The sequence below is a fragment of the Plutella xylostella genome, chromosome 25, assembly GCF_932276165.1.
Source record: "Plutella xylostella chromosome 25, ilPluXylo3.1, whole genome shotgun sequence".
NCBI classification, from domain to species: Eukaryota; Metazoa; Arthropoda; class Insecta; order Lepidoptera; family Plutellidae; genus Plutella; species Plutella xylostella.
This window is the reverse complement of record NC_064005.1, coordinates 8918550-8946332: the sequence shown is the minus strand read 5'-3', so window position 1 is coordinate 8946332 and position 27783 is coordinate 8918550. Positions and strand designations below refer to the sequence as shown.

General features: G+C 36.7%; 3 protein-coding genes across 6 annotated transcripts in view; 1 reads left to right on the top strand and 2 right to left on the bottom strand.

Annotated features, from left to right (window-relative positions):
• LOC105384853 (neurexin-1) overlaps window positions 1-3579 on the bottom strand; it is a 114580-nt gene extending 111001 nt beyond the window's left edge. The window contains exon 1 of the mRNA XM_048630086.1: window positions 3388-3579. The gene's annotated coding sequence lies outside the window, so the exon portion shown is untranslated. The remainder of the gene's footprint in view (window positions 1-3387) is intronic.
• Window positions 3580-11068: 7489 nt separating this feature from the next.
• Window positions 11069-17526, bottom strand: LOC105384845 (protein preli-like). Of its 4 annotated transcripts, none has more exons than XM_048630356.1 (7): window positions 17299-17526; window positions 16754-16944; window positions 13777-13884; window positions 13112-13217; window positions 12130-12207; window positions 11855-11923; window positions 11069-11327 (listed from the first exon to the last, which is right to left on the bottom strand). In XM_048630356.1, the coding sequence occupies exons 2-7, from the start codon at window positions 16843-16845 to the stop codon at window positions 11163-11165; spliced, it is 618 nt and encodes a 205-aa protein (XP_048486313.1). In that variant the 5' UTR covers window positions 16846-16944; window positions 17299-17526; the 3' UTR covers window positions 11069-11162. The 4 variants fall into 4 exon arrangements, with proteins under 4 accessions (XP_048486313.1, XP_048486311.1, XP_048486312.1 ...); XM_048630354.1 differs by having other exon boundaries at window positions 17309-17526; XM_048630355.1 differs by lacking the exon at window positions 17299-17526 and adding an exon at window positions 17064-17223.
• Window positions 17527-19362: 1836 nt separating this feature from the next.
• On the top strand, window positions 19363-24579 carry LOC105384844. The gene is made up of 9 exons (XM_011555130.3): window positions 19363-20084; window positions 20228-20404; window positions 20690-20892; window positions 21099-21259; window positions 21428-21558; window positions 22196-22433; window positions 22916-23051; window positions 23672-23755; window positions 24126-24579. Exons 1-8 carry the CDS (start codon window positions 19521-19523, stop codon window positions 23736-23738), a joined length of 1677 nt encoding a protein of 558 aa, XP_011553432.3. The 5' UTR covers window positions 19363-19520; the 3' UTR covers window positions 23739-23755; window positions 24126-24579.
• Window positions 24580-27783: the final 3204 nt, after the last annotated feature.

The following is a 27783-nucleotide window of genomic DNA, read 5'->3' as shown; positions in this document are numbered from 1 at the left end:
TACGTGTTTTGTAAGTTAGAATGACCTCTTGGATGAGATAAAGTTTTTTTTTCTATTTTTGGTGGTTTAACTTCCGCTAAAGCACCAAAAATAGTTCCGTTAGTTAATACTTAAACCATTTTAATATGGAAGAATATATCCTTCAAAATTTTCTCTCTTGATAAATAGACGACGTAAAAAAAACTGTTTGGAGCCGCACAAAATTACGTAAGAACAACAAAAATAGCCTCATCATGAATCAAAAGCGACTGTAAGTATTCTAATTCGGCTGACAACTGCCTCGAATAACTTACAAACAAGTTATTCCTTTATGCATGAACATGAAGGCCTTCGTCACAGTAGGTACAGTAAGACGCAACTCAAAGGATCTACTGGCTATATTTATTTTTTAAAAAGCCTGATTTGTATCCTACTGCTGGGCAAAGGCCTCTTTATATTTGGTCCAACGATCGCGATCCTCCGCCACCTCGGACTATTATATTATCCCGTTATATTCATCCATGTGCATATATCAAACAGACGTAAGTACTTATTTTGCTACGCGAACTTTAGACAAACAGCTGGCTATATCAGGAAAACCGAAAGAATTGTATTTGAGTGAGGATTCAGCAGTGGAGATTACGGGCTGATGATGTTAATTTAGTTTTTAACAAATTTTTGTCATTTTCGACCAATCATTGAGTTAACTACGGATCCCTAAAATAGACAAGATAACTTTGAAGTAACATTCAGAGCTTTAAATAATAAAGTTTGTTGTTTCAGAATTAGCCACATAGTAATGCAATAGAATAAAGTGTCAAGGAGACATGGTAGCTAGGTACATGAACTACAATACTTGGCACAGAGGCCACGAACTTCGCCGCTAGACTTAGCCCAGGTTATTAAACTTACACTGAAAACTAAAACGGATTTTTCACTTTTTTCCACTTATTTGTTTGTGAAAAGTTGGCTCTTGTTTGCTTGGTCGGTTTGTGCGATTTGGTAAATTGGGACTTGTTTTTTTGGTAGTCCTTGTTTTGTTCTATTGTCTTAAAATTGAGTTGGAAAATAATTGGATCTTTTTCCGGTACCGAAAGGGCTTTGTCCTCAAAAGTTCATTATACAGGTAGATGGTGGGAGTAAATTGTATGTTCTGATCGTGTTTTGATACCTACAATAATATTATGTGGGCGTAAAATGTAATTTCTAATATGTACCTACATGAAAAGAATAAAAGCGAATGGCTAGCTTGCGAATCTTCTCCGAATTTAAAGTAGCTACTTGATTACCTTTATTATATTATGAAACTTACGTACGTATTGCGTAATAAATATTTTCATAATAATTAGGTACGAAAATATAACACCAAATTCTTTTTAGAGAACCAACACTATAATCGTTTTACCAATCCATTTATTATTTGGTTTTCAATATATTCTGGCTGTGAATTTTATAACTCCGCCACAATCGTTGCCGCGACGTGGGCAATGGGTTGCCGGTCGAGTGAACACGAGTTTTGTACGCTACTGTGAGGGTATAGAGTACGCGTACAATAGCTTAGCGTATGTTACGCTATTGTACGCGTACTCTATACCCTCACCCGACACCCGACAAGAAATTTAATAAAAATCCTTATCGAAGCTAAACCCAGGCACTTAGTCCCTTATGCATTTCTGCACCTATTTTTTGCCGTTGCAATGTTAGTCGCAATGCAATAGGGGATAGGTCTAGCATCCTTCAGTCGCATCCAGACCCCTAGAACAAATTCAGGTTGACCAGCAAAACTGCGATGTGACATCGTCAAAATCTGCGACAGTCAAATCAAAGTGAGTGAGTGCCGAGCATTACCGCAGCAATTCGCATCGCAATTCGGTGTTCATGACCGAACATAATTTATTTCAGAGCAACAGTTCGATACAATCTGTTTTTTAACCCTAGACTAAAATGAGGGGTGTTATCAGTTTAACTTCTGTGTATCTGTCTGTGGTAGCAAAAACAAATAATTTTTTAGGGTCAGTATGAACATATTTGTTTGGACCGTGTATTCTCTTACCGTGTAAACCCGACTTAACCAATTTCCTACAATGTAAAGACCTTACACATTAAAACGCATTATTACTCGCACAGTGGGCGAGCCGATGTCGGTTGTTTATGGTGAAGACATCAAACACATGGGAACTTAATTAGAGACAACTCGTAAACATAACGGGCCACTGACAACGCTTTCAAATGGATGATCTTCATGGGAATGTAACTAACTATAACTCGACAGGACTTATAGGTTCCTTTGGCTAACTGGACGGTAGGAATAATAGAAGGAAGATAACACAGGGTTATGCCAGTAGTTGTGAATTGGTGAATGGTTATTGATGTTAAAAGTAGGAATATTATAAAGAGTATTAATAGCCCACTGAAAAATAACGTTTCTGAATATCCCAACATTAAGGTCTACTCCATTTCTAAGCTTAGACCATTTCCCAGGACGTTTTTCCCATTTACGCTTTACCACGAACTAAGCTACCATACACCGCACCGTTTTCTACAGATACGCAAGATAAAATGCGTTAAACTAACTCTTTCCAAATTTATACATAAAGGTACTTAAACAAGAAAGGGTCTGGTGGAACCTTTGAGTCGTTCCAAACTATGGGTACCAATATTATAGTTGTGTAGTAAATTGCAATGGCGTAGCGTAGCGTAGTAAACTGTAGTACCTATGTATGCGATACTATCGTGTGTGTGTGAAATACGCGGTGTGTATGTGTTGGTTGTAAACGGACAGCGAGTGAGTTAATGAAGGTATTGCAATAAATCCACATTACAACATTACATTACAACCCAGAAGCGAATAGATACATACTTTACAAGATTCAGTATTTCACTGGAAAAAATAAAAAAAAACACCAAAGATGAAGTAAAATTTGCACAAATTGGTGGACTTGACGCTAAAAGTGCTCTCTAACTAGGAATAGTCGATAATGTGAGATAGAAATGGCAATAAATTCTCAGTCCTACCTTATTTACAACAATAATACAAACCCTAGACACAAGTAAGACGTAAGCCAAGATGTCAATAATCGTAGAATCAAACACGAACTATACCCTCCCCTCGAAAGTGTCTGGGACTGAACTATACAGATATCTATCAATAGCTACAAGGATGTTCCCGCGAGAGCAGAAACCTTTATCCTGCGACAGTGCATCTATAGCTCTACATCTACCGTATTTACAACTGACTCCCACCATTCCCAGCAATTTACCAGCCACAGGATACACACATAAATTATCAAAAACCCAGTCTGCCGCGAAAATATCTTGCCGAACCAAAGCACAAATAAACCGAAGCGCACCGAACAAAACGTTCGCGTTTTCAGCGCATTTAACACCGATATCACAGAGCGTACTTACTATTTCATCGACCGCACACGCCGGGACATCAGCGCGGCGTCAACGCGTCAGACAATCCGCACTTTGTTATTACAACACTTGATTGAACCGTTTGATTTCGTACACGTTTTTAGCACATCATTAGGTTATGATATTATGTAATTCGGTTGTGTAGCGAGCATGGCGCGGGTGCGGGGAGGTCTACGGGCGACTGCGGACTGTAATGGCGGGTGCCTGCGCGCGCCGCCCGCCCTCCGGTTAAGCCCCTCTTTCAGCGCGCAGTGGAAATACGCGACTGTGTTGCGATCAGTCGCACGGTTGACGGATTTTCAGAGTTTTCAAGAGGGCTGGATATGACATTTGCGTTGATACTCTATGAGGACCTAACTCTCGAGAGCATAAATCACTAATAATTAAAATCATTGTGTTTTTAACATTCAGCTGTGTTTTAACTATGAAAGAAGGCAATCGTTGAAAGAGACTTATAAAAAAAATATTGTTTTTATTTGATTAATATGGGTTTACGATATAGTTATATTTATTTATAGTATAAATACTTACATACAACACAGTATGCATCACTCCTTATATTTCAGGAATGCAGTGGAAACGCAAGAATAGGCGTCTTAAGTGAGATTTAAAATCGACATTCCATTGTTTGTCTAAACGGGATTAGAGTCTAATTTGTTCAGCCGCAATCGGTAAAAGCTTCGTTTCCGTCTACTTTAATGTGACAGGTTTATATTAATGTGGCTGTATATATAGGTTAATTTTTTTTTCCTATAATAACTTTAAGGAAATGTGATAAATAACAATTAGCATTAACTTCAAAATGTCTATAATTTATTGTTTAGTTAAATATTTATTAAATACTAGCTATTGCCATCTAGCTTTGCACACACATACACACGCACTCACGCCTTGTACTAATGTACTCCCTTGCGGGGTAGGCAGAGGTGCATTGCTGCACCCACTTTTCGCCAGAGTGTTATGTTAGTCGTCTTAAATAGTTTTCCTGTAGGAGTTTCGGGGTAAAAACTACTCTGTGTTAATGTTGACTAACTTAAGCTTCCAGCATACCAATGTTCAAACCAAAAATATTTTAAAAACTTTTGCATTTATCCTAACAAATCCTAACTAATATTATAAACGCGAAAGTAACTGTGTCTGTCTGTCTGTATGTTTGTCATACCGGAACCCGGTCAAACCCGGAACGATCGATTCTTTTGTCAGTTTGCGAACCATTTGATCATCAGCAATCTCAATGTTTGTTGGTTGACTTACGAACGAATAGGTACCTAAACTTTTATTACGACATAACAAAAATCGTGCTACCAAAACCCACCCTTAAACGGACAAAAGGTAGCACTTTGTAGCATTCAGCTCAACACTAGATACCACCGCGTCAGCCTCCTGCCCCTTGTCTTCTCAACTGTACCTTATATACCTACCTATATACCTCGCTGATACATAGGCATAGCTTGTTTACAAACACAAATACACACTACAAGTTATGACGAGTAATTTTAATGGATGATGTTACGTGTAGGTCTAGGTAGGTACTTAGTTGATTAATTGAATGAATTGTATATTTCATTTTATGAGTTATGTATGAGTTGTCTTGAGTTTAGTAATTAGGAATTTAATTGCACTGGATAGGGTGTTATAATTTTCATATCTACGATATACGAGTAGGTTGATAGGTGTTATAGGTAATTTTCTTCTTTATGATGTACGAGAAGGTTTATATACAGGGGGAGTAAATTATCTATTCTAGACTAGATGCAAACATCTCTCTTGCTTTCTGTCTAAGTAAAAAAAAAAAAAAAACACGCACTCACGCCTTGTACTAATGTACTCCCTTGCGGGGTAGGCAGAGGTGCATTGCTGCACCCACTTTTCGCCAGAGATGTTAGTCCCAATGTAATAGGGGGCGGGCCTATTGCCATTTACGGGCACATCCAAGACCCGAGGACAAATATCTGTGTTTAAACAATATAAATATCTACCCCAGCCGGGAATCGAACCCGGGACCATCGGCTCAGTAGTCAGGGTCACTAACCACTACGCCATTCGGTCGTCTGTCTAAGTATTCAGTAAATAATTTCATCGTATCATTTCATTACCAGCCGCAGCAGCGATAAACGATTATTTTTACTGAAAGGTTTGCGCTGTTGCTCTGTGTGGTCGGTTTAGTTCTGTTGTATGATGATGACATAGTATGTTACATTTGTACGTGTGGTCTAATGTTTAATCAGCGGTGTCATTGTCACTAAACCTAATTATTCCGCGCAGGTGGCTGATCTGATTGAGATTGGCAGTCGGGGAATTTTGGCTGGGAGGACACTATAAACTCCTGTGGGCTAGGGAGCCCTTCCTTAGCTATCTATGCAGATCATGATGATACATGACTGTGAATCAGAATCGATTCTATGCATTTGTTTTAAAACTAAATGGCCTCAGGCTAACTCACAGATTCGCCAAACTTATGACACCTTTTAGGTTCAATTGGCGGTAAAAACCTACTATGTATGGATTATGGTATCTGAATCTCTTTTTCTGAATCATAAATCTGTAGGCTGATGTACACAGCCGCGCCGCCGGAAGCTTTGTAAGCAGCCTCCACCAACCTATATATTCCCGCCGGTTTGCATGGCCGTCAGGGTATAGGTACATGTTGATAGATAAATACTGTAATCGTACTGGTATCGCACACAAATACAGAAATTACAAAAGGAAATTCACAACATAGACGTTACACATTATACCTACTTTCGTTAAAATTTTCGCGGCTCATGCTGGCAGCATCATAGAAGTGATAAAACTAACGTTAACTTTATGGACACCACAAACGAACGCCAGGCAGTACGTCCCGCTCTTGTGTTGCAGCTTTAAAAAATATTCGATTACCTACATAACCGCCACACACGAGGGGGCATCATCGTCGGGGATGAACTGATGTTCTTAAGGAGACTAGTCTGATCTCATCTCTGTAGCCTCCAACCTCCACTATAGCCTCCCTTGCCTGCAGGGCTGCAGTCGGAAATCTCAATCACTAAAAAAAATATGGCAAGTCCGACATTAAACTCCGACAAAACCTTAATTCGACATGTTATAATTAGTACCTACTATTACATTACATTACATTACATTACATTACATTACCCCATAGCATGGCCGCTTTGCATCATCGACTTTCTCATTTCACGCCGCACCGATAGTTTAGTTCACAAATCCATTTTCTGAATCATCATCAGCCAATAATCATCCACTGCTGGACATAGGCCTCTCCCAAGGAGCGCCACAACACTCGGTCCTCGGCCTTCCTCATCCAACCACTACCCGCCACCCGCCTAAGGTCGTCAGTCCAGCGGGCAGGAGGGCGTCCCACGCTGCGTTTGCCTGTTCGTGGTCTCCACTCGAGAACTCGTCTACCCCAACGGTTATCGGTTCTTCGGCAGATATGACCAGCCCACTGCCACTTCAGCTTGCATATTTTGACAGCTATGTCGGTTACCTTAGTCCTCTGACGGATAACCTCATTTCTGATACGATCCATCAGAGAAACCCCAAGCATAGCTCTCTCCATAGCACGCTGAGCGACTTTAAATCGGTGGACCAGTCCTACCGTCAGTGTCCACGTCTCTGCACCATACGTCATCACTGGCAGGACGCACTGGTTGAAGACTTTTATCTTCAGGCTCTGAGGAATGGCCGAGGAGAATATGTGACGAAGTTTCCCGAATGCAGCCCAACCCAGTTGGATGCGCCTTGCAGCCTCCTTGTCGAAGTTGCTTCTGCCTAGCCGAATAGTCTGCCCGAGGTAGACATATTCTTGCACAACTTCGATTGTTGCCTCACCAACGGCGACCGGCTCCGGTTTGATGTGAGCATTGTACCTACATGACTTTCGTCTTGTCCAAGTTCATACCGAGGCCTACACGTCGGGAAGCAGCATTTAGGCCACTTAGCATCCAGCGGCATTTTCTGAATGTTTACACAATATTTAACTCACAAAATAATATAGTCCGCATGCATTTTAATGCATTTCTATTTTATTATATTTCGCAATCTTTGCAATAAGTTTTCCAATGCCGCCAAAACCAGTGTAAAACGTAGTGTTCTTTTCTCTATGGCCAAAACAAAATCCGATGCGATGTTCTCTATGGATTTTTGTTTCTTTTCTTCCGCTTTCTTTATCACGCCGCGACGTTGCAAAGGTTTGTGGCTCAAACAGCCTATTTCACAATAAATATTTTTTGTACGGCCGATTGGTGTAGTGGTTAGTGGCCCCGACTGCTGAGCCGAAGGTCCCGGGTTCGATTCCCGGCTGAGGCAGATATTTGTACTCGGGTTTTGAATGTTGATATTTATAGTTAATATGTATCTATTATCTATGTATTTGTGTAGATAGATCAGCTGTCCGATACCCATAACACAGGCTCTGGCTCTGCCTAGCTTGGGGTCGGATGGCCCTGTGTGAGATGTCCCCACATATTATATATTCTTATTAACTATTTTGTGATGAGAGATTGTTAAATAAATGTGAAGTATTTATGGGGTGTGGTGTATGTAGTAAGATGACCGCATCCGCAGCTCGCCGACCCACAATGCGCTCTAGCCCTAATAGAAGTCTACGTAAGGACATTAATCGATAAATCTAAATACTGACTGAATCATACTAGTATTGAGCCGCTCCTTCGGAGGATAAGGGCTCCCGCACACGGGCCACAACCATAAAACGCCGCCACTGGCATATTTCCTGTAATTTTCGTACATTTTATATGGACTCGCGGCACACGGTTGACGCCGGCGGCGGCCACACGCTTCAAATCGTTTACATTTTGTTTGTAGCTTTTAATTTCGTGGCGGCGTTTGTGGCTGTGGCCGGTAGCCCGTGTGCGACGACACACGTAAATTAGGTACTCAAGTAATAAAACAAAATAATTGATTATCGTTATTCGTATTCATTTATTTCATAAACTTATAATTTCCTTTGTTTATGAATATTATACATACTTACATACATTTCAACTATAATACTATTTATCTACAATTAAGTATTTTACATAAATTTTTAAGCTACCAGCCCCTTTCTATATTACATTTTTACTAAATATAAGCATAGGTATATCGTCTCTGTTTATCGTACATTTGACTATATAATATGAGAGAGATAAAATAAATAGGGCGAATTGGTAGCATAATACATATTATATACCCGAACTATTTAATTAATTCAGCAGTTAACTAGGTATTTAGAAAATAAATAAATAGGTATTTAAGGTTATCAAACCTGTAATTTTTGCAAGTGAAAATGACATTCACATTTTCATTATAAATCAGAGATATTCGTTTCGACTTTACATTATTAGTAGGTTTAACATATGGATCAATTTACAACAAGTACGGTGGCTTGCGCCTAAAAGTATACAGGCGGAGTTTTTAAAATAGCGATCCCTGATGATGAAGGGACCACATCTGCTACATCTGTTATAAATCCGGGGACGTGTTGTGTGTGATGTGTGTAGCAGTGGTGTTTATGTGGATGTGCTTGAGCAGCATGTGAGCTTGATATTGCTATTTTAAAAACTCCGTCTGTATACTTTTAGGCGCAGGCCACCGTACATATTTCCTTCTGTGGATTGCGGTATGTTACTGAGTGAATGGTACCTATGTAGGTACTTGTACTTAGTTCTTAATTTATACCAAAGTTTTGTTGTATAAAATACATATTTGCCGAGTTGCACTAAGGGACTTTAAGCTAATGTCGACATTAAATCTAAGTCTGTCTCTTTCTGTCCGTATACTGTCAAAGCAAGGCAACAATACATTAACTTAAAGATCCTTTCTGCAACTCAGTGATTATGTGACATACACAGCAGTAATAGTTGGATCGCAATGAATGGTAACAGACAATAGGTAAAGCAGTAATTATTTTTGTTTAACAAAAAATGGCAGTGGGATCATTATCCTATTGGGTATGTTTGAAAAAAGAAGCAGATTGAATATGGTCCTGCTGATGACGAGGAACAAGCTACTCAATCAGCACAAAAACCGCAGCTCCAAAAGTTTGTATCATATTTATCTCTGTATCAGATATACGAAACGAAGCCTCGGATATGTGCCGATCGCAATATTTGACTGTAGTTAAGATACGGATTGTATGATACGGGGAAACGATACAAATGTTGACCTAGTCCATAAATGGCTCTGTTAGTGCCAATTTCTCCATAGTCGGTTAGAGCATAACCAGGTATTAGTGGTTGACTTTTGACACATCTATCAAGAACTTTATATGGAGATGACGTATAATTGATCAACTTTTCCCTGGTTACGATGTAAACGAGTAATGAGAAACCGGGTCTAAGATTTTACATATTTAATCGTGACATGTCATTTACTTGGACATCATCCATCTGCCCACTTATTCTGTCATAAGTAGGTAGTTATTTTACATCATCAAATCACTAATAACTTGGTTTATGATCGGTGGAGAAATAGCTAAAGGTTACTAAAACAATAAAATGCATTATTTGTATTGTTGACATTCAGCAAAGCAAAAGCACAACATGTTATCTAAATATTTAAAAAATAAATTTCTGCTTGATTGAATAAATTCTACATTTATTCGCCAAAAGTTAGGTTTCTAATGTACATTTTATAAAAGTTGAATATTGTTAATTTCGATCAACAAGTTTTGCTAAAAACAATACCTACTGGAAATAATAATTTTATATACAACAAAATATACACAAAGCATTCTGAATCGTAGCACATTGGAATAGGGTCCTTAATACTAACATCAATGTTTTATATAGGCAGCATTTAAACAAAATGGCATTAGCGATTTAGAACCTTATTATTATTACTATGCTATCCCAAGAGAGTTACATAACTATTGTCGAATATGGCATGCCTTAAAATGATATGGTACAATTTTGATTCAATGAAATCCATGAAAAATACACTGTATTCTGAACACCTAAGTTTTATTTTCGAATGAATCCACTTTCAACTGCCATTAATAGATATATCTTGACTATCTTCTGAAAACACCAGTTTATAATCGTCACTCACTTCAAATTGTTCCTCATTGCCACCAACCAATTTCCAACCCTATGAGCTAGACATAAGGCTGCTTTTTCGATTTGTTTTCTTGCTATCAAATCAGCACCATACAGTTCTATAGTATTTATTGCACAAATAATAATATAAATATTTCTATTCATTATTTTTGCTTATAACAGTTGTGTTATGTCATTATTTGGCATGATTGCATCAAAAAAGCAACCTTAAAAACCCATTGTCTGAACAATCCTGCCCGATACACACAAAAAACTCAAAACCTGCTCAGCAATTCTGTACTTAATCATCAACTACGGGATAACATAGCTTCCCATATGGTCACATTCCAGTAATGAAAATAAACACACCCTCCCAAACTACTTTTTACACTTCCACTTTAGATTATCAATTCGGTATGCAAAGATTAGATTTTTTTTTACGTTTTATTTACTTCATAATCATGTCTAATTCGGAATTTAACACACTAATTACAAGATCATCACTCCCTGCTCAGGTTAAATAACATTTGGAAAAAGCGTTCGATCACTTTGAGCTAGATAGATTTTGTAATCTGCACCGCTAAAACTTTACTTCCTCTGCTTATTTTCACATCGGAGACACACTAAAGTTTGCATACCAAAAGACAATCCAAAAATTCCTATCCAAAAACCGCACAAATCTTATCCTTTCCCATCTCAGTCCATCCCCTATTTCCCGTCATCATCGGGTTAAGTCCTATTAACCGAGTGTAGTACATTCGCCTTGGCGCGGCCGGCGGTGGCGGCGGCGGCGGTCCGGATCTCCTTGAAGGTGGGTACTAAAGTGGGAGATTGTGTGGAGGTGGGGCATTGTTTGGGAAACATGTTGTGGAGGACGAAGTTGAAGCCGTTCACCTGGGGAATGGAGAGATTTTGTGTTATTGTAGTTATTGAGGATGGTAGAGGATTATTTCACTTCCAGCTAAACACCAACCGCTAGGGCCAGTATGATGGACTAGACCGAAAACCTCCTTCCTTTATTGGAAGGAGACCCGTGCCCCAATACTGAGGATGTCGTGATGATGATGATTTCATTTCTGTTATGAATAGTAGAAGTATTAACTACATCTTTCTCGACATAACCAGTACTGACATAGGAGGGCCCAGGGTAGCCACAACACTTGGCCTGTATCCATGGGCAACTTATCATGTCTGTGACAAACTCTTGCTTTTGTCACTGCTATGGGGAAAGGATTAGCCAGTCAGATTAGTCAGAAGCTGACTTTCCACACTGATCCGGAAATTTATACCTATATAACTCCAGGAGGCTCATTTCGTGAACCAATCATATCTATTAATTTAGCTCGCACTCACCATCTGGTGGCAGTGGTTTACATTCATTCTCTACTACACTCTGGATATATCTAATATATCCAACTCACCATCTGATGGCAGTTGTTCTTGAACCGCTCGATGCCGAACGCTCGGATTGCGCGCGCGCAGCCAAACACCTTAAATAAGTAAATTAGTAAATTTGACATAAAGCAAAAATTAAAAACAAAAATGAAGACATGAAAAAATATTCATTTAAACTAAAGATTATGAAAGTTACAGGTTGCAGGTTTGTCAAAAATTAAAAGGTGGTGATATAACAAGGGCTACCACACTAGGCTAGGCCTGTGTATGCATATATTGTAATAAATAGATATATAATAACCTGCGAGTCGATGCAGGCCGCGCGGCGCGCCACCGTGTCCGCGCCCGCGCGCCGGTACTCCACGCGCTCCACTACACTCTGAAAGAAGGGAGGTCACTGGATTAGTCATCATCATCACGACCCATTACGTCCCCACTGCTGGGGCACGGGTCTCCTTCCAATGAAGGAAGGGTTTAGGCCTAGTCCACCACGCTGGCCCAGAGCGGGTTGGTGGACAAGTAAATTATTTATATTTTTAAAATTTTAAAGGAGGTAAGAGCCTGCAACACATTAGCCAGTTCACACAGACTAGCACACAGACCTAGGAGATATCCACAAAGGTTCAATTCGAGAGAACCAGGTGCAGGTACTCCCCCACAGAGAATAGAATAGAATAGTGCCTGCTACACTTTGGAATTGGGAAATTCTGTTGTATATTTTATGGTAATGATAAAAAAAACATACGTAAGACAAACAAAGACTTAACTGACAGTCAAACAGATGGATAGACAAAAAAGTTATCCTATTGGATTATTTTTCCAATTGATGTAAGAAACCCTTAAAAAAACACAATATATGAGTTAGTTAAAAGGACACTCAAAGATTTTAACAATAATTACTTAGTAACACCTGCAACAATAACAAGATAAGATCATGAACAAATCCATTGTTTGCTCAACCATTTTTATAAACAACCTATTTTCCTTATAAACGATGTTTATTCTTGGAACGAACATAATCTTTGTCAGCTTGATGACATCCTGACTAATATTATAAATGTGACAGTAACTCTATCTGTCTGTCTGTTACGCTGTCACGCCAAAACTGCTGAACGGAATTGGATGAAATTTGGTATACAGATGGTCCATGTCCAGACCATGGGAAATAAAATAGGCTACTTTTTATATCCCGGAACTCTTACGAGATAACTTTTAAAGTCAAAGCAAAGCTTGCGGGAACCGGTATAGAAAATATTTTTGGAAAACCTGGTAAAATATCTCACCATGACTTTTGTGTATCCCAAATTCCGTGTGTATGTGACTAGAACTTTGTTTTTTGGGTCCACAATGCTTTCTTCAATTATCTTCACCGATTTTGCACTGAAGAATCTGTAAAAAGTACATTTTACCATTTAGGTTTAGGTTTTAGACGTATCATAAGAAAACAACAAACTTATTATAAGACTATGTATTATACATATAGATAGGCAATCTTTTAAAAATAAAATTACCTAGTCATATCTGTAGGTACATACAGTGATATCTAATGGGGTTTTATGAAATTCATAATAATACAATGTGACTAGGTACCTATCCAACTTATCACTCTTTGTCAAGGCCAGTTCAGCTCTTTTCACATTGATAACAATGTAATCATGTCAGATTAAATATGTAATCCTAATCATAGGCATAAACAATATTATGTTATGTACATCTTAAAACTGTGAATAGCCTTTTCAGATATAAATTATAAAGAAAAATATTGATTTAGAGATGTTTCCCCACAATATCATGGTTGGAGCAAATATTGTAATCTAATAAATATTTCATATACTTTTTTATATGTACAAATACAAAAGTTTCTTCCTACATTACCGAGAAGATTTTTACTTTGTACATCACTAGTTATAACTTGGTAATGTACGAAGAACCTAGAATAGGTTCATACCTTTCCCCCCATTTGGGTACTCTGTTGGTTTTAGTGAGTAGTCTCTTGGTGTACAGACAGCCATCCCGCACCTCGCGATGGCAGGTGTCTTCAGACAACACGTGGGTACTGAAATGTGTTTCAAAAATCACATTAAATAATTATAAAAGAAAGTCTTTATTAAGGTAAACATACAAAACACATGTACCTTCGGCATTTTATGCAACAGACGCATCATCATATTCTTTGTAAAGAAATTCACACAAGATCATTGACTTTATCAGCATTGGTGAAGCCGTTTCTCCATACAATTTTTTTTTTGTCTTTTTTTTATGATTTTGCAAACTTGCGATCAGTATGTGTACTATGAGCAGTTGTGTTGAGAGAGTTAGGCTTGGTAAGGTAGCCCTCCCACTGTCAGGCACCCTTTATCCCCCCTTTACCCTCTCCATACCTTTAAGACAGTCCAAGTTTGGTAGGATACATAGAATACTGATAGGTGGATACTTAACTTAAAGGTCTCAAAATACCTAGAATTATTTTCCCCAATCCTTTATATTACTGTTGATAATCTTAAAATAAATTTCTTTGCAGCCTAGAAATTAATAGCATAGTTACATCCATATAGACATTAATAGTAAACAAAGAACAGCCTTCAAAGCACAACAGTAAACACAAGTCCAAAGGTCACTTGACTTTAGAGGCAATACGAGGGCTACACCGAAAAGATCGGGAATAGAATACTTAGGAATAAATTAGAGTGAAACCTTTTTAACCGACTTCGAAAAAGGAGGAGGTTCTCAATTCGTCTGTATGTATGTTTTTTTTTTTTTTTATGTATGTTCATCGATTACTCAGCCATTTATGGACCGATTTTGAAAATTCTTTTTTTGATGTATTGGGTTGAGCTCAGGGGTGGTCCCATTTTTTTTTCAGAATTTTATTCCACCCCCAAGGGTGGGTAAAGGGGTAAAAACAGGGGTATAAATTTCCATTTTGGGCACTTATCAACCGATTCTTATGAAATTTATAACGTAAATATTGTTATTATAACAAAAAGATATGATGGTGACCTTGAGCTGATCTGATGATGGAAACGGAAGGCAGTCAAGGGAACTCCTCAACGGTATATAGCAACTACCTCGTGTTTGGGCTCGAATGATTCGTATTAACGAGTAGGACATATTGGTATCATTTGCATCTTACTTTTGATTGATAATTATTGCAAATAAACTAAAAATAACAAAATAAAATAATAATTTTAAAAAAATTAAAAACCGACTTCAAAAAACCACTAAAACGTAAGAAATAATTTAAGGTTTAGACCAATCCTAGGTCACAGTATAAATATACCTAAGCAGGTACTGTTCTTTTTTGAAGTTGGTGCCATATTTCTTCAGATTAACTACTTTGTCACTGCACCAACATCAAAAAAGAACAGTACCTGCTTAGGTATATTTATACTGTGACCTAGGATTGGTCTAAACCTTAAATTATTTCTTACGTTTTAGTGGTTTTTTGAAGTCGGTTTTTAATTGGTGTATCAAATGTAGTGTTTTTTCAAACATAATTCCATTTTCGAATTTTAAAAAAATAAAAAAATAAAAGAGTATTGACCATTTGAATTTGACAAGTCGGTGTAAAAAATGGAGCTTACGCGGGAACATTTCCGTGCAATAATTTTTCACAACTTTCGTCGAGGTTTATCTCAAGAACAATGTCTCGCCGAGCTTGTTTCTATTTATAAACTTGAAGCACCAAGTAAAACGACTATATATCGTTGGTATTCTGAGTTTCGCCGTGGACGTTCCTCTCTTACCACAGTCCCTTCTACTGGTCGGCCAAAAACAGCGGTAACACAAGATAACATCGATGCTGTACGCCAGTTAATAAAAGAAGATAGACATGTGACATACGAGCAGATTCGGGCTTCTCTCAGCATTGGTATGACAGCCATTCAAACCATTTTACATGAAGAACTGGGTGTCAAGAAGTTAGTTTCGCGCTGGGTGCCCCACCGTTTGACCGAGGAACAAAAGTCTGCTCGTGTTAATTGGTGTCGATCTGCTCTGCAACGGTTCAATAGAGGCAGTTCAAATGCTGTCTACAATATCGTCTCTGGTGATGAATCCTGGATTTATTCATATGAGCCCGAAAGAAAACATCAATCGGCAGTTTGGGTCTTCGAAGGTGAGGTCAAGCCAACAAAAGTTATTCGCTCACGCAGCGTGTCGAAAAAAATGGTTGCTTCGTTTGTATCGAAAACTGGCCATGTGGCTACGATTCCATTACAAGAACAAAGGACGGTTACTGCTGATTGGTACACAACAGTTTGTTTGCCGGAAGTCGTAAGAGAACTTCGTAAAACTAACCCGAATCGTCGTATAATCCTTCACCACGATAATGCAAGCTCTCATACCGCTCGCAAAACAAGAACGTTTTTAAATATGGAAAACGTGGAGTTGATGGACCATCCTCCGTATAGCCCTGATCTGAGCCCCAATGATTTTTTTACATTCCCAAGAATTAAAGATATGCTACGTGGTCAACGGTTTAGCGGCCCAGAAGAGGCGGTCGAAGCTTACAAATCAGCTGTTTTGACAGTATCCACTTCAGACTGGAATTACTGTTTCAATGATTGGTTTAATCGAATGAAAAAGTGCATTGAATGTCACGGAGACTACTTTGAAAAACAATAAAAGTAAATAATATTATGATATCTTTGTACTTTTTTCTATTCCCGATCATTTCGGTATCGCCCTCGTAACAGGTTGATACCACAGTCACTATCATGCCTATTTACCCAAAAGGTTCACTCAAAGAAATTATGTTTTGAAAATAAGCCCACCTTCATGAATTAATGTGTTTAATTAATTCAACTGAAATCCTCAAAGCAAGCCGCCCACTTTATTTGATTATAATACGTAATTGTTAGATAGCAAATTGAAACTTTGCAATAAAGTAAACAAGGTATTAATAAAAATAAGTTAAATCTTACCTTTCAGGGTTAGGATACCTCTTCCAGTAGGCACAGGCCACTTGCTCCCAACTGAAGTTGAAAGTGGTAGATGTTTCAAAGTATCTTGCCATTTTGAAATCTTTATTTATTGTATTGGAATGTTGAGAAAGAAGAAAAAGTGGGTGTCTTCAGCACTGTATCACCATGGTTGTAGCTGCCGCTCACCACACCTGGTAAATAACAGAAACAATAGTCACATGTGCTAAGTTATTTTGTAAATATGGGGCAAGTGTCAAGTTACATAAAACTGTGTGACAGAAGGTGACACTCAACTGAGATAAATAGATACCGAATTAAAATGCTGCTTTTTTCAATGAAAACTGCACAGTGCCTTTGTGAACACGATCGCCCTCCACTCTGACGTAAACAATGCATCAATTTAAATAAATTGAAGGACAACCACTCGACTAGCGCGTCCATTTAAATCAAATGATATAACCTTTGGTTCAACCTTAACCCCACAGTATTTGGCATAAAAAGATACCGATAACCTAGTTAAGATTATGGAAGGAAATAATAGTAACCTATACTCACGTTACAGCCGAGGTATTGCTGTAAATGTTACGGAAATCAAACGAGCGACAAATTCGTAACAGAAGTATGTGCTTAATTAAAGTTGAAGTAAGTCAATCTACCACTTATTAATATTGCTATCATTCATGTTTTTATCAAATTTTTGTGATATTGTGTTAAAATTATGGATAAATCAACCAATTTTTGGCTTTTACAGGATTCGGTCGGACTTTTTATGATTTTTTCTCAGATCAACTACAAATAGATTCGCAATCGCCGTGTGCACTATTCTCTTTCTCACTCAAACCATAGATGTTGCCGACAAAAAAATAAAACCTAAATATGGGGAAATTTAACTTATCATAATAACAAAAACAAAACTTGAGTATATCGTCGGTTGATAGGAAAAAGACACTAAAGGCTAATTTTTCAATAGCCAGACAAAAGTTTTGCTGGGAAATAATTTTGATGCTGTTGCGTCTCAATGTTTCTCAATGTGTGTATTACCCAGATAACATTTATATGAATATTGAAAAATCAGCCTTAGTGAGTTTTTCCTGTCAACCGACGATATAAGAAAAAAAACTTTACTCATACTTATTTGATTTCAATATAATTATTTAATATACACAAACTGAGTGGATTGTATAATTCATTGTCTTCGTCCAATCGAAACCATCCTCTTCAAAATGTGCCGAACAGAATTTTTGTATGTGTCCTTGGTTCCCAATTTGTGCGACCGGTAATATCTATCCATTTTCTTGATATTTTTTTTTCTGTCGGAAACCTATGAAAGAGATAAATGGATGAGCATGAGCATTATAATCGTGGGCCAAATATGTGATGGGGTTTTTTTAAAGGAAACACGTATTTCGTATCAATACAATAAACTTTATATTATACAGAAGAAATCACACATGGAAGAAAAAAAAAGAAACGAACGTTTCCTCACAATGAGAGGCACCTCATTTGAAAGAGGAGAATGACTTCTACAAAATACAATCTTCACAAAAACCGAATTCGTGCGCCCCATTTGTAAACCCAACCCGAGTCCGTTACAATTTCTAGTATTTTCTTTGCATACTATAATATTTGTGGGTAAAATAAATTTTCAATAACTTGCAACACCATGTGATTTGTTATGATATGGTACCTCGTAATTTTTACTTAAAACTGATACTAAAAGACCTTACAGTATTAAAATTAGTATCGTTTTATATTAAAATCGAGCCAATAGATAGTACTATGATGAATGTAAGCTTGTTAAACTTGATAGTATCTACTTACATGTGAAAATATATCTCATCCATCATTCCATCGTGTTTTCGTTGAATATGCTCTATACAACCGAACAAAATCCACCCACCCATGTCACACACTCGTTAAGTGATGATAATAGTCTAATAAACTTAATAAACACCCACAAATCACTAGCAAATCAAAAATAAATAGCATTTAGAAAATTTTGTTGTAACTGTCAGCCTTTGTTTGGCACAGATTTTTCATTTGTTTCATTGTTTGGCACAGAGAACTGACGTAAACAGGCGCCTCAGCAAAAAGGACAAAAAACATTTGCAGCTTAACGTTTCTTTCTTACGCTTAATGTAGCTAAGCGTCTCTTTTTCGCAATGTCAGAACTGTCACGATTATACCCCTGTGGATTTTTTAGATTCTTGCTTTGGCTGGCTTGGCTGACAGTTAGGTTCTGTGTTGTGAGTTTGACAGCTTCACACTGACAGCATGAAACCAAACACAGAATAGAACAAATTTTTTTTTGGTAGCTTCGTTTCAAAATCTTTTTTAAAAAGGATCGCACCAAAATCGTATTTTATCTTTACACTAAAGTGCTTTCCATTTTGTATTGGTATAACTATTTATCCTTAGAGTATATATTTGTATATTTATCACTTACAATCGTATCACTTGTATCAGTCAGTAAAACAATGGCTTAACAAAAAAAAATTTGCTACCAAACAATTATTATTCTGAGTGTCGGTGAAAAGGCTAAGATGAAAATGTATTCTGTGTGATATGGATATGATGATAAAATGATTGCCATTTTCAATCAATGATTGCCATTTTCAATCTTTTGAATAAGCGTTGCTTTCAAAATCGTAAAATACACATTTTATACAATCATATAGTTTTCGGTGGTTTATGTGAGGAAATGCGGTTGATATAACTATTAATTTTCACTCATAATTTATATTTTTTTACTAGGAACTTTTAAGCAATGGTTGATGTTTATTTTAAAGTATTTGTTCAAAAATTAAGGAGATTAGAGCTAGAGGAAATGTGTATTCAAGTGCTTCCCAACATATCGTCACAGTTAAAGAAGCTAGTCCGACTTTTAGTGAATACCCAGTATAGGGATGGTTTTATCCACGCCTACTATGGAGATATCAAAGAGAAGGTCATCGCCTTTAACAACTTCTGGCGAGAAAGCATTGATATGGCAACTAAAGAAGTGGACTTAATTTCCTCCACTGCTTCTAAAGATGATTACATAGCTCTTATAGATATTTCTATGTTTATGCTTAACGCTAGTCAGACTGATTTTGCCAAAGAGTTCCTTCCGGTTACTTCACCAGATGATAAAGAAATGTACATAGAGTTAGAGGGAAAATATAAAGAACACTGCGAAAAGATACTAGCAGAAAAGGAAAGGGCTAATGCTGTTCATGCTAGATATTATCCATTGCCTGTTATTGAAGAAAACTTGAAAATTACACTTCAAAAGATGTCTGATATATTCGAATTTACTCATACTTATATCGCTATGTTTTTGGTGGACCGTGTAAGCTTTATTCTTTGTTTCATATGTCGTTAGACTCGTTAGGTTTTGATTAAACGTAACGGTTTTTACTTTCATTGTAAGTAGGTTTTGATTAAACAGTCTCCACTAACCACTAATAAGTATTTATTTTCAACTATGTGTAGCTGTACCAACTGAGATCGAGCCTAGAAGACATACACGGCCGTGTGAGAAGAGATCTCAATAACTTAGTATCAAACAGAACTGAAGCCATTAATACTCTGAAAGAGGAAATGCTTGACGCTAATCAAAGACGTGTTGAACTGGAGAAAAATCCTGACAACTCTTTAGAACTCGCAGAGGTAAATAGAAATAATATAATAGTGAGATTTCAGTAATAATAAAGATAGAGATAAAATATAAGGCAATCATCTAGATAGTTGAGATTGTGGATTTGTCAAAATAACTAACATCATCAATATCCATAATAATAACATATTTTTTAAAATTAGCCCTCACTTTAGTTTCAAATAGGACCAAAAGGTTAATTAGTATGAACACCACAATATTAAGAACCTATTTCTGCATACTTATAGTTATCTGATGAAACGCATTGCCGACATCTATAAATGGACTTATTGGTTTAGGTATTAAAACTCATAAAAATACTTCAAAGGAAAATGGAAGATGAGTATAACAGTATTGATCCTGCAATAGAACATTTAGAAATGGAAGTGAAATATTGGGGAGATGTTATTGAGGATTTTGACCAAATTTACAATGTTATAAAAATATTGCGCTCGGAACAAGTTTCTATAATAGAACAAGAAAAAGAGTATAATAACACTGAGTAAGTTTAGTAGTTTAATAATATTGTATGTTAAAGTAATAATATGCTTAGCAGCAAGTAGGTACTTATAGATACCATGACATTGTATTCATAATAAAAACATTGTAAAACACAAAAACTCGTAAATTAGAAATTTTTACAATGGGGCAAAATTTACTTGTCCATTTAATTTTCATGTTAAAATATTTGGATTATTTTTTGTTTAGATGCTTTGAACTACCTGGGTCCAAGACGAAATGTTGGACAAACATTGGTGACAACATACAAGCACATAAGCAAGAATTGAATTTAAAAATCTCGGAGGCAGCACTTGCTCTGTTTACTCACTTTGCTGTTGCGGGGTCTAGTTATCCAACACTAGCCACAGGTGAACATTGTATTGATGATATTATTGTCACATGACTAGATCTAGATAGACACTCTATATTAGGTAGGGAATATTTCAAAGTTTTTTTACCCTTTATTTATGCTGTTATGTTACGTGCAATCACATAGTTACTACACAATACTAACAGATAACATTATTTCTTTCTAGTTGCACAAGAAGCTAACATTAATATGATAGAACCAACAAAAATTTACAATGACCCGTACAAACATAGGATATCTATCCTGGAATATGGTCTCCACAAACGACAAGTCAAGTGTGACGGAAGCTATTGTGAGGTATCTTTAAAATATGCTGTAGGCACTAACATTTATGTTTTAGAACATTGCGAGTAAGTATTCTCTTCGTCGCTCCTATTATCCACGCGTTTACAAGAATAAAATTGAAACTTATCAAAGAGAAGTACTTACCTGTATGATGATGACCTTCCGACCGATTTCGGCCATGGCGACTGCCATCGACTCCTAACTTACTGTGACGCCTGAGGCGCACCAGCGCCAAACCCTAATTCTGGCGCTGGTGCACCTTAAGATGGCTAATATAGCCAATTTTGGCGGTGAACTTCCTTGCACAGTGTGGACAAGTAAGAACACCGCGTTCATAATTGTAGATGATGGCCGCAGGTGGCCGGTCTCTCAGTGCATCACGCTTTGCATTTAATTCTTTTTTGCGGCGCTCCTCGTAACCAGCCACCCTAGCCTTCACCAATCGTCTCCACTCGGGACGTCGTGCTGTCAAACTCTCCCAATGTGCGGGTTCGATATCGCATCTTTTGAGGTGCCTTTTCAGGACATCCTTGTACCTCAGGAGCTGACCACCGACCTTACGTTTGCCCTCTTTCAGACAGTTATACATAACATCAGAATATAAAATTATAAACTTACGTTAGCTAATATTTGAAAGTACTTATTTCAGACTGAAGACAATGAAACCGCGTATCACTATGACAAATTCGGTCGCTACACTATCGACCAAAATGAGAAGATTTACGAACGAGCTACCTGCGCTAGTTCTTATAAACTGGATGAGAACAAACTATTCCAAAAGGTGACAAAGGATTGTGGGCATTCGGAGGCGCCAAATAAGGAATGTGAGATAGAGTTTAAGGACCCGACTGATGAACCAATATTTCCGATTCCACCGCATTGTTCAGGTATGGTCGACCAAGTTTAGTTATTTACTTATTTAAATTCTAGACATAATGATCTGATTTATTTATAGCACTAACACTGAGTTGCAGAAAGGATCTTTAAGTTAATGTCGGCATTAAATGTATTGTTGCCTTGCTTTGACGGACAGAAAGAGACAGACATAGATTTAATGTCGACATTAGCTTAAAGTCCCTTTCTGCAACTCGGCATAAGTCCTCCCATCCTTAATTCGCCCCTGTTTTATGCCTTTGTATCGCCACCTAGTGGAGAGATTGGTAACTATGGCAAATTATTTTATCCCACTTAGAAAATTAAGTACTTAAGCATGTCATTATTTGCTTCATCCTTTGCTGATTAAATGTACATGGAATAAGCCGTTATCCGATTTGCTCCCTTTCCACATCATTAGATATTTCGCACACGACTCGCTTCCATCCGCCTCGAAAATTTATTTACAGTGGTTAGAAACTCACCTCTTCTGCAGGCCAAATGGACCAGAACGCCATGACCTACATCTTCGAGCACTTCGGAGCCATACTGCCAACGGCTCTAGCTGATGTGGAGAAACTGCGACCTCGCAATCCGATACACTATTTAGGTCACAGGCTGTTGAGACTGAAGTAAGTATAACTACTAACGTAGGTATACCAATCATGTCTATCGGATATCAAGGAAGTTTCAGTTACGCAGCATCTAAAATATGGAATGATTTGCCTCCGAAAATTACGTTCTTTAGTTCTTTGTTAATTATTATCAATTAGTTAAGTAACCTAAATGAATTTTGTATTTCTATGTGGCAATTATATTCATATTTTATATACCTTTTGAATTTTAATCTTAGCTATATTGAACTACTACTAGTCGGTACTCACACATTTTATCTAGAAGTCATGACGACCGAATGGCGTAGTGGTTAGTGACCTGACTACTGAGCCGATGGTCCCGGGTTCGATTCCCGGCTGGGGCAGATATTTGTTTAAAGACAGATATTTGTACTCGGGTCTTGGGTGTTGATATTTATATTTAGTATCTATCTATCTATGTATTTGTGTAGATATATCAGCTGTCCGACACCCATAACACAGGTTCTGCCTAGCTTGGGGTCGGATGGCCGTGTGTGAGATGTCCCCACATATTTATTTATTTATTTATTTAAGTAGCTTTTTAAGCGAGCTTTCTTTCCCCATGGGAACATTAGTTCAGTTGCAATAAATTAAATTATGGATTGCTTAATTCGTAGGTACACAAAACTGCCAAGGAATGGAAGATGGGTCAGGACGAGTTTTCGAAATACTTTGGTGATATAACCAAGGAAAAGGAACAGGTACAACCGTGTTGATAATCGCTTAGCCATCAGACGAATGCATTATCTGTAAAAGGTTGAAAAACTTCTTCAATCTTCACAATACTACAGTTTCATCACGTCGGGGTCACCACTTTGGAAAACTAAACTTGTGTACTTACACATAGGACATAGTCCAATGCAACGCTGTGTTACAGAAAGGAACTTCTAACTAATGTCCGCATTTAATCTAAATCTATGTCATCCTGTCCTAATACTGTCAAAGTATAGCAGCTAAACATTTAAGGTCGACATTAGCTTAAAGTCACTTTCTGCAACTCCGCGAAAGTGTGACTTTTAAACGTAATACTTACATCTTCTGCAACTAAAACGGCCTTCTTTCCTCATCCAGAAAGCAGCCACAGACCAGGCTTCGCGGAAGAGGCAGCAGGTCAAACGACGCAAGCCCGAGGAGTCGGATGACGCGTTCGAGTGGCAACTGTTCCACCGACAGATGGCGCTGGAACACTTTGTCAACTATGTCCATAGTGACTTGTAAAATATTTACATACGAATTCTGTACCTCAGAGGTAAACAGTAAAAGTCCACTTTCTTTTGTCTCTATTTTTACTCTAATGAGATCACCTGAATAAAATCTATCACATAAGTGTAAAAAGAGTATAAAAGTTGTCTTATTACTGTTTACCTCTAAGGTACAGAATTGTGCACTGCCGTGCGACATAATGTACGAGAATCTTAATATCCCCTTTACAAGGGCCCTATGCTATGAGATTAATCTAGTTGGAATTCTCCATATAATTTATAGCAATAACGTTTGAAATTTATATTTATATAATTATTATACTTTCCTTAGTATTAACTATACAATTATAAAGATTGAATCTTACAAATTATTTGATATCTACTTAGATAATATATTGGAAGGTTTAAATAAAAAAACGTATATTTTAAAGGTACAGGTATTTATTTATTGTTCAAGGGTCTACAAGGTCTAACGAGACTCCCAGAATGTCGTCATCCGTGAAAAGCAAATTACAATAATAATAATAAAAAAACAACCAGACAATATGTGTAACCTACGACGCAGATGGACCTAAACTTTTAAACCCACCGCCAGAATATTTGGTCTAATCGTTAAATTCACAAAAAAACAAGTATCTAAATTAAATGATAACCTACATAGCACTATTAAATTAACTCAATATGCCAATGAATTAATATTAAGAAAATCTATTACTTGAAAACAATATATATTATGAAATTGTATTAAAAAAATTAACATAATTTACAGGGTTGCAAAAGTGGTATACTAAATCGAAAGGGGGCCAGCCTAGACTCAGGGGGTCTTTCGGATTTTTTAAAGTAGTAGAAAAAAGTTGTTCAGATTCAGACCCCCTGAGTAACAGGCTTTCGGCTTAGTATACCAGTTTTGCAAAACCTGTGTACGAATACGATATCTGATGTATGAGGAGACTGTGTCGTATTCGCAACGTGTAATTTTATCAAAAGCTTTGATAATAAAATATTTGCGAATCTTCAATAACACGAACAATAAACTCCTTTTTACGCAAGTTTATATTTATTCAAACTCTTGAAGATAGTATGAATTTGTCGTATATATTACATAGAAGTCAGTAGGTATACTATAATTTGTTTAGTTAAAACTACTTAGGTAATACACTAAAATATTTTCATGAACCGATCAAACAGGTACAAAAGTATTTTTCTTTCTTCTTTTAATTTATTTACAAGAGAAAAAAGGAAATATCTTTAGTCGTTTGCCCATGCCAAGAGACTACTGTATACAGGGTGGAATTTTATAAGTGATCTAGGAAGGCAGATCGATGTTCCAAGAATTATGAAAATGTAGTGGAAATAAATTCGAAATAAATATATCCAATAGCAAATATCACGATTTTGGCTAAATTTAAAACTTCTTTCTTGGAGAAATACTGGGGTAAATTGCCCTGCCTACGAGCCACTCACTCATAAAATTCTACCCTGTAATATTTTTATTCAATTTTGGTAACAAAATTACGTACTTCAATTTATGATACAAAATTGATAAAAAGCTTTGTACGGTGTAGGTTATTTACTAGCTACCAAAAAGCAATTTAATGTAGTAGCGATCGTCTAACAAAACCAATAAATGGGTCAAATCTAAGAGTTAAGAGGACTTAAGTATTATGACCATATTTTCCAGTTATCTAACGCATTATTTATGTCACCTCTCAACCTCCACTTCATTCTCTACATGCAATTTAACTGCAGTAGTGTCACCGAAACTTCGTAAACAAAAAAATAAGTACAACTTCAGTGAGAAAACATCGAGACTAACAAAAAAATAAACCCCAAAATCATTATCCATTCCCAATTATTAAGTTTATTTGACTACGTAAAAAAAATGTTAAGAAAAAAAAGTCCTGGAGTCAAAATGTTATAAGATGATGCATTTGGTGCGCAAAATTATCATCATTATAATATTTTTACTACTTAAAGGATGTTAATATGTTTTACATAATGTTTAAGGGTGCAGACAATATTCAAACACTCCAAAACAACAGTTAAGTGTACAAATTACGTTAAAAAATAGATTATCTATCCAATAAGAGTTACTCTTTTAATTTAACATATTAATTCTAATTTTTCTGAATGCATGTTTATTATATCAATTTTATAAATGTATGTTATTGCCTTAGATTTGACTATAGTCCAGCACTGAACATTTGCACAATCCAGAGCGATGCATTTAGACCTAATTCAATTCCTAATTTTGTGGACTATGGAAATTGGGAAAAGTTTGGCAGCCCAACTAAAATATGCACTTTCAGGTTAAATGTTGTGGTTGATATACCGAGAAAAGTAACTATGAACAATAAAGTACATTCAGAATAAAGCATATTTCATTCAATAAGTAGGTACTATACAAGGGTAATGCGATGTGGGGCCATAACTCAGTTCACAAAGGGTGTTAGACTACTAAAATGAAACGGATAAAAGGCAATATTTCTTATTTACAGTGCAGTGTTTATCAGCCAGATACTATTTAATTATATTTATAACATATTTTACTCCTAATTTCATTTTAAAACGTTAAACGTCCTTATTATGACATTACAAATCTCTAGGAAAAAACTGTACAACATAAATTGAGACTTCGAATTTCGGAGTCTCAGATTTAGACAATATGAATGAACAGAAGATGCATTTGTGCCAGCAAAAATGATAATTTTGTCGTTTCAACATTGTAATGGGATATTTTATAGGATTAGTATAGTAGATTTTCAAGAGGATTGGGTGCCATACAAATGTGGTTTGTTTATTTTTAATAACCATTTATCGCCTTTTTCTTTACAGTTCAAAAATTATCTTATTATTGTACTTTTGGCATCATGACAACAGGAGCATTATTTTGTCTAAAAAAGCAAATCTTATAAAGTGGGAATTAAGGTAAAATATAAAAAAAAACGTAGATGCTCTTGTCAACATTACGCCACACTAATATGGCCTAAATTTAGAAGGCATAAAATGTTAAAAAAAAACCATTTAAAACACAGTTCTAATTTAAATATCTGTACAGAATCAGGCTACACTATGATATTGATAGTATTTAATTTTAATACAATCATACACATACATATGCAAGCGAGCAGTGATGTGAACGCTTGCTTGTGTGTCTGTGTTTATATCCAACATGTTTGAGAACGTACAGTTTACACTTTTACTAAACATTGTAAGGAAACGCTTTACGAATAATATTTTTACAATTTAATTTGACTACCTCCGTTAGTCTCAATTCCCAGCAAGACAACCTAAAATTTCTACCTAATCCTTAACAACCACATTGACAAAATACACAAACTATTCCCAAAACGGCATCCCAACGAATTCAAATTTCGAATTCACTCAAAAAGTTCTAAACAAAACATTTTCCAAAAAAAAAATAAAACACTGGCCACAAATCGAGTCTATGGTACGATAAAAAAGAAAAAACCGTGAAACGTCAAACTTACGCGCTCAAACACGCTCCGGCTATGTACAGGGGGCGC

Bases quoted from the DNA above. Each gene is read 5' to 3' on its own strand.
- LOC105384845 (XM_048630356.1), bottom strand. From the start codon at position 16,845: ATGGCAAGATACTTTGAAACATCTACCACTTTCAACTTCAGTTGGGAG. The intron at 13,218-13,776 runs GTATGAACCTAT...TACTTTTTACAG, and splicing joins GTACCCAAATGGGGGGAAAG to ATTCTTCAGTGCAAAATCGG. The intron at 11,328-11,854 runs GTGAGTTGGATA...TCCATTCCCCAG, and splicing joins AGAACAACTGCCATCAGATG to GTGAACGGCTTCAACTTCGT.
- LOC105384844 (XM_011555130.3), top strand. From the start codon at position 19,521: ATGGTTGATGTTTATTTTAAAGTATTTGTTCAAAAATTAAGGAGATTA. The intron at 20,405-20,689 runs GTAAATAGAAAT...TTATTGGTTTAG, and splicing joins ACTCTTTAGAACTCGCAGAG to GTATTAAAACTCATAAAAAT. The intron at 22,434-22,915 runs GTATGGTCGACC...CCTCTTCTGCAG, and splicing joins GATTCCACCGCATTGTTCAG to GCCAAATGGACCAGAACGCC.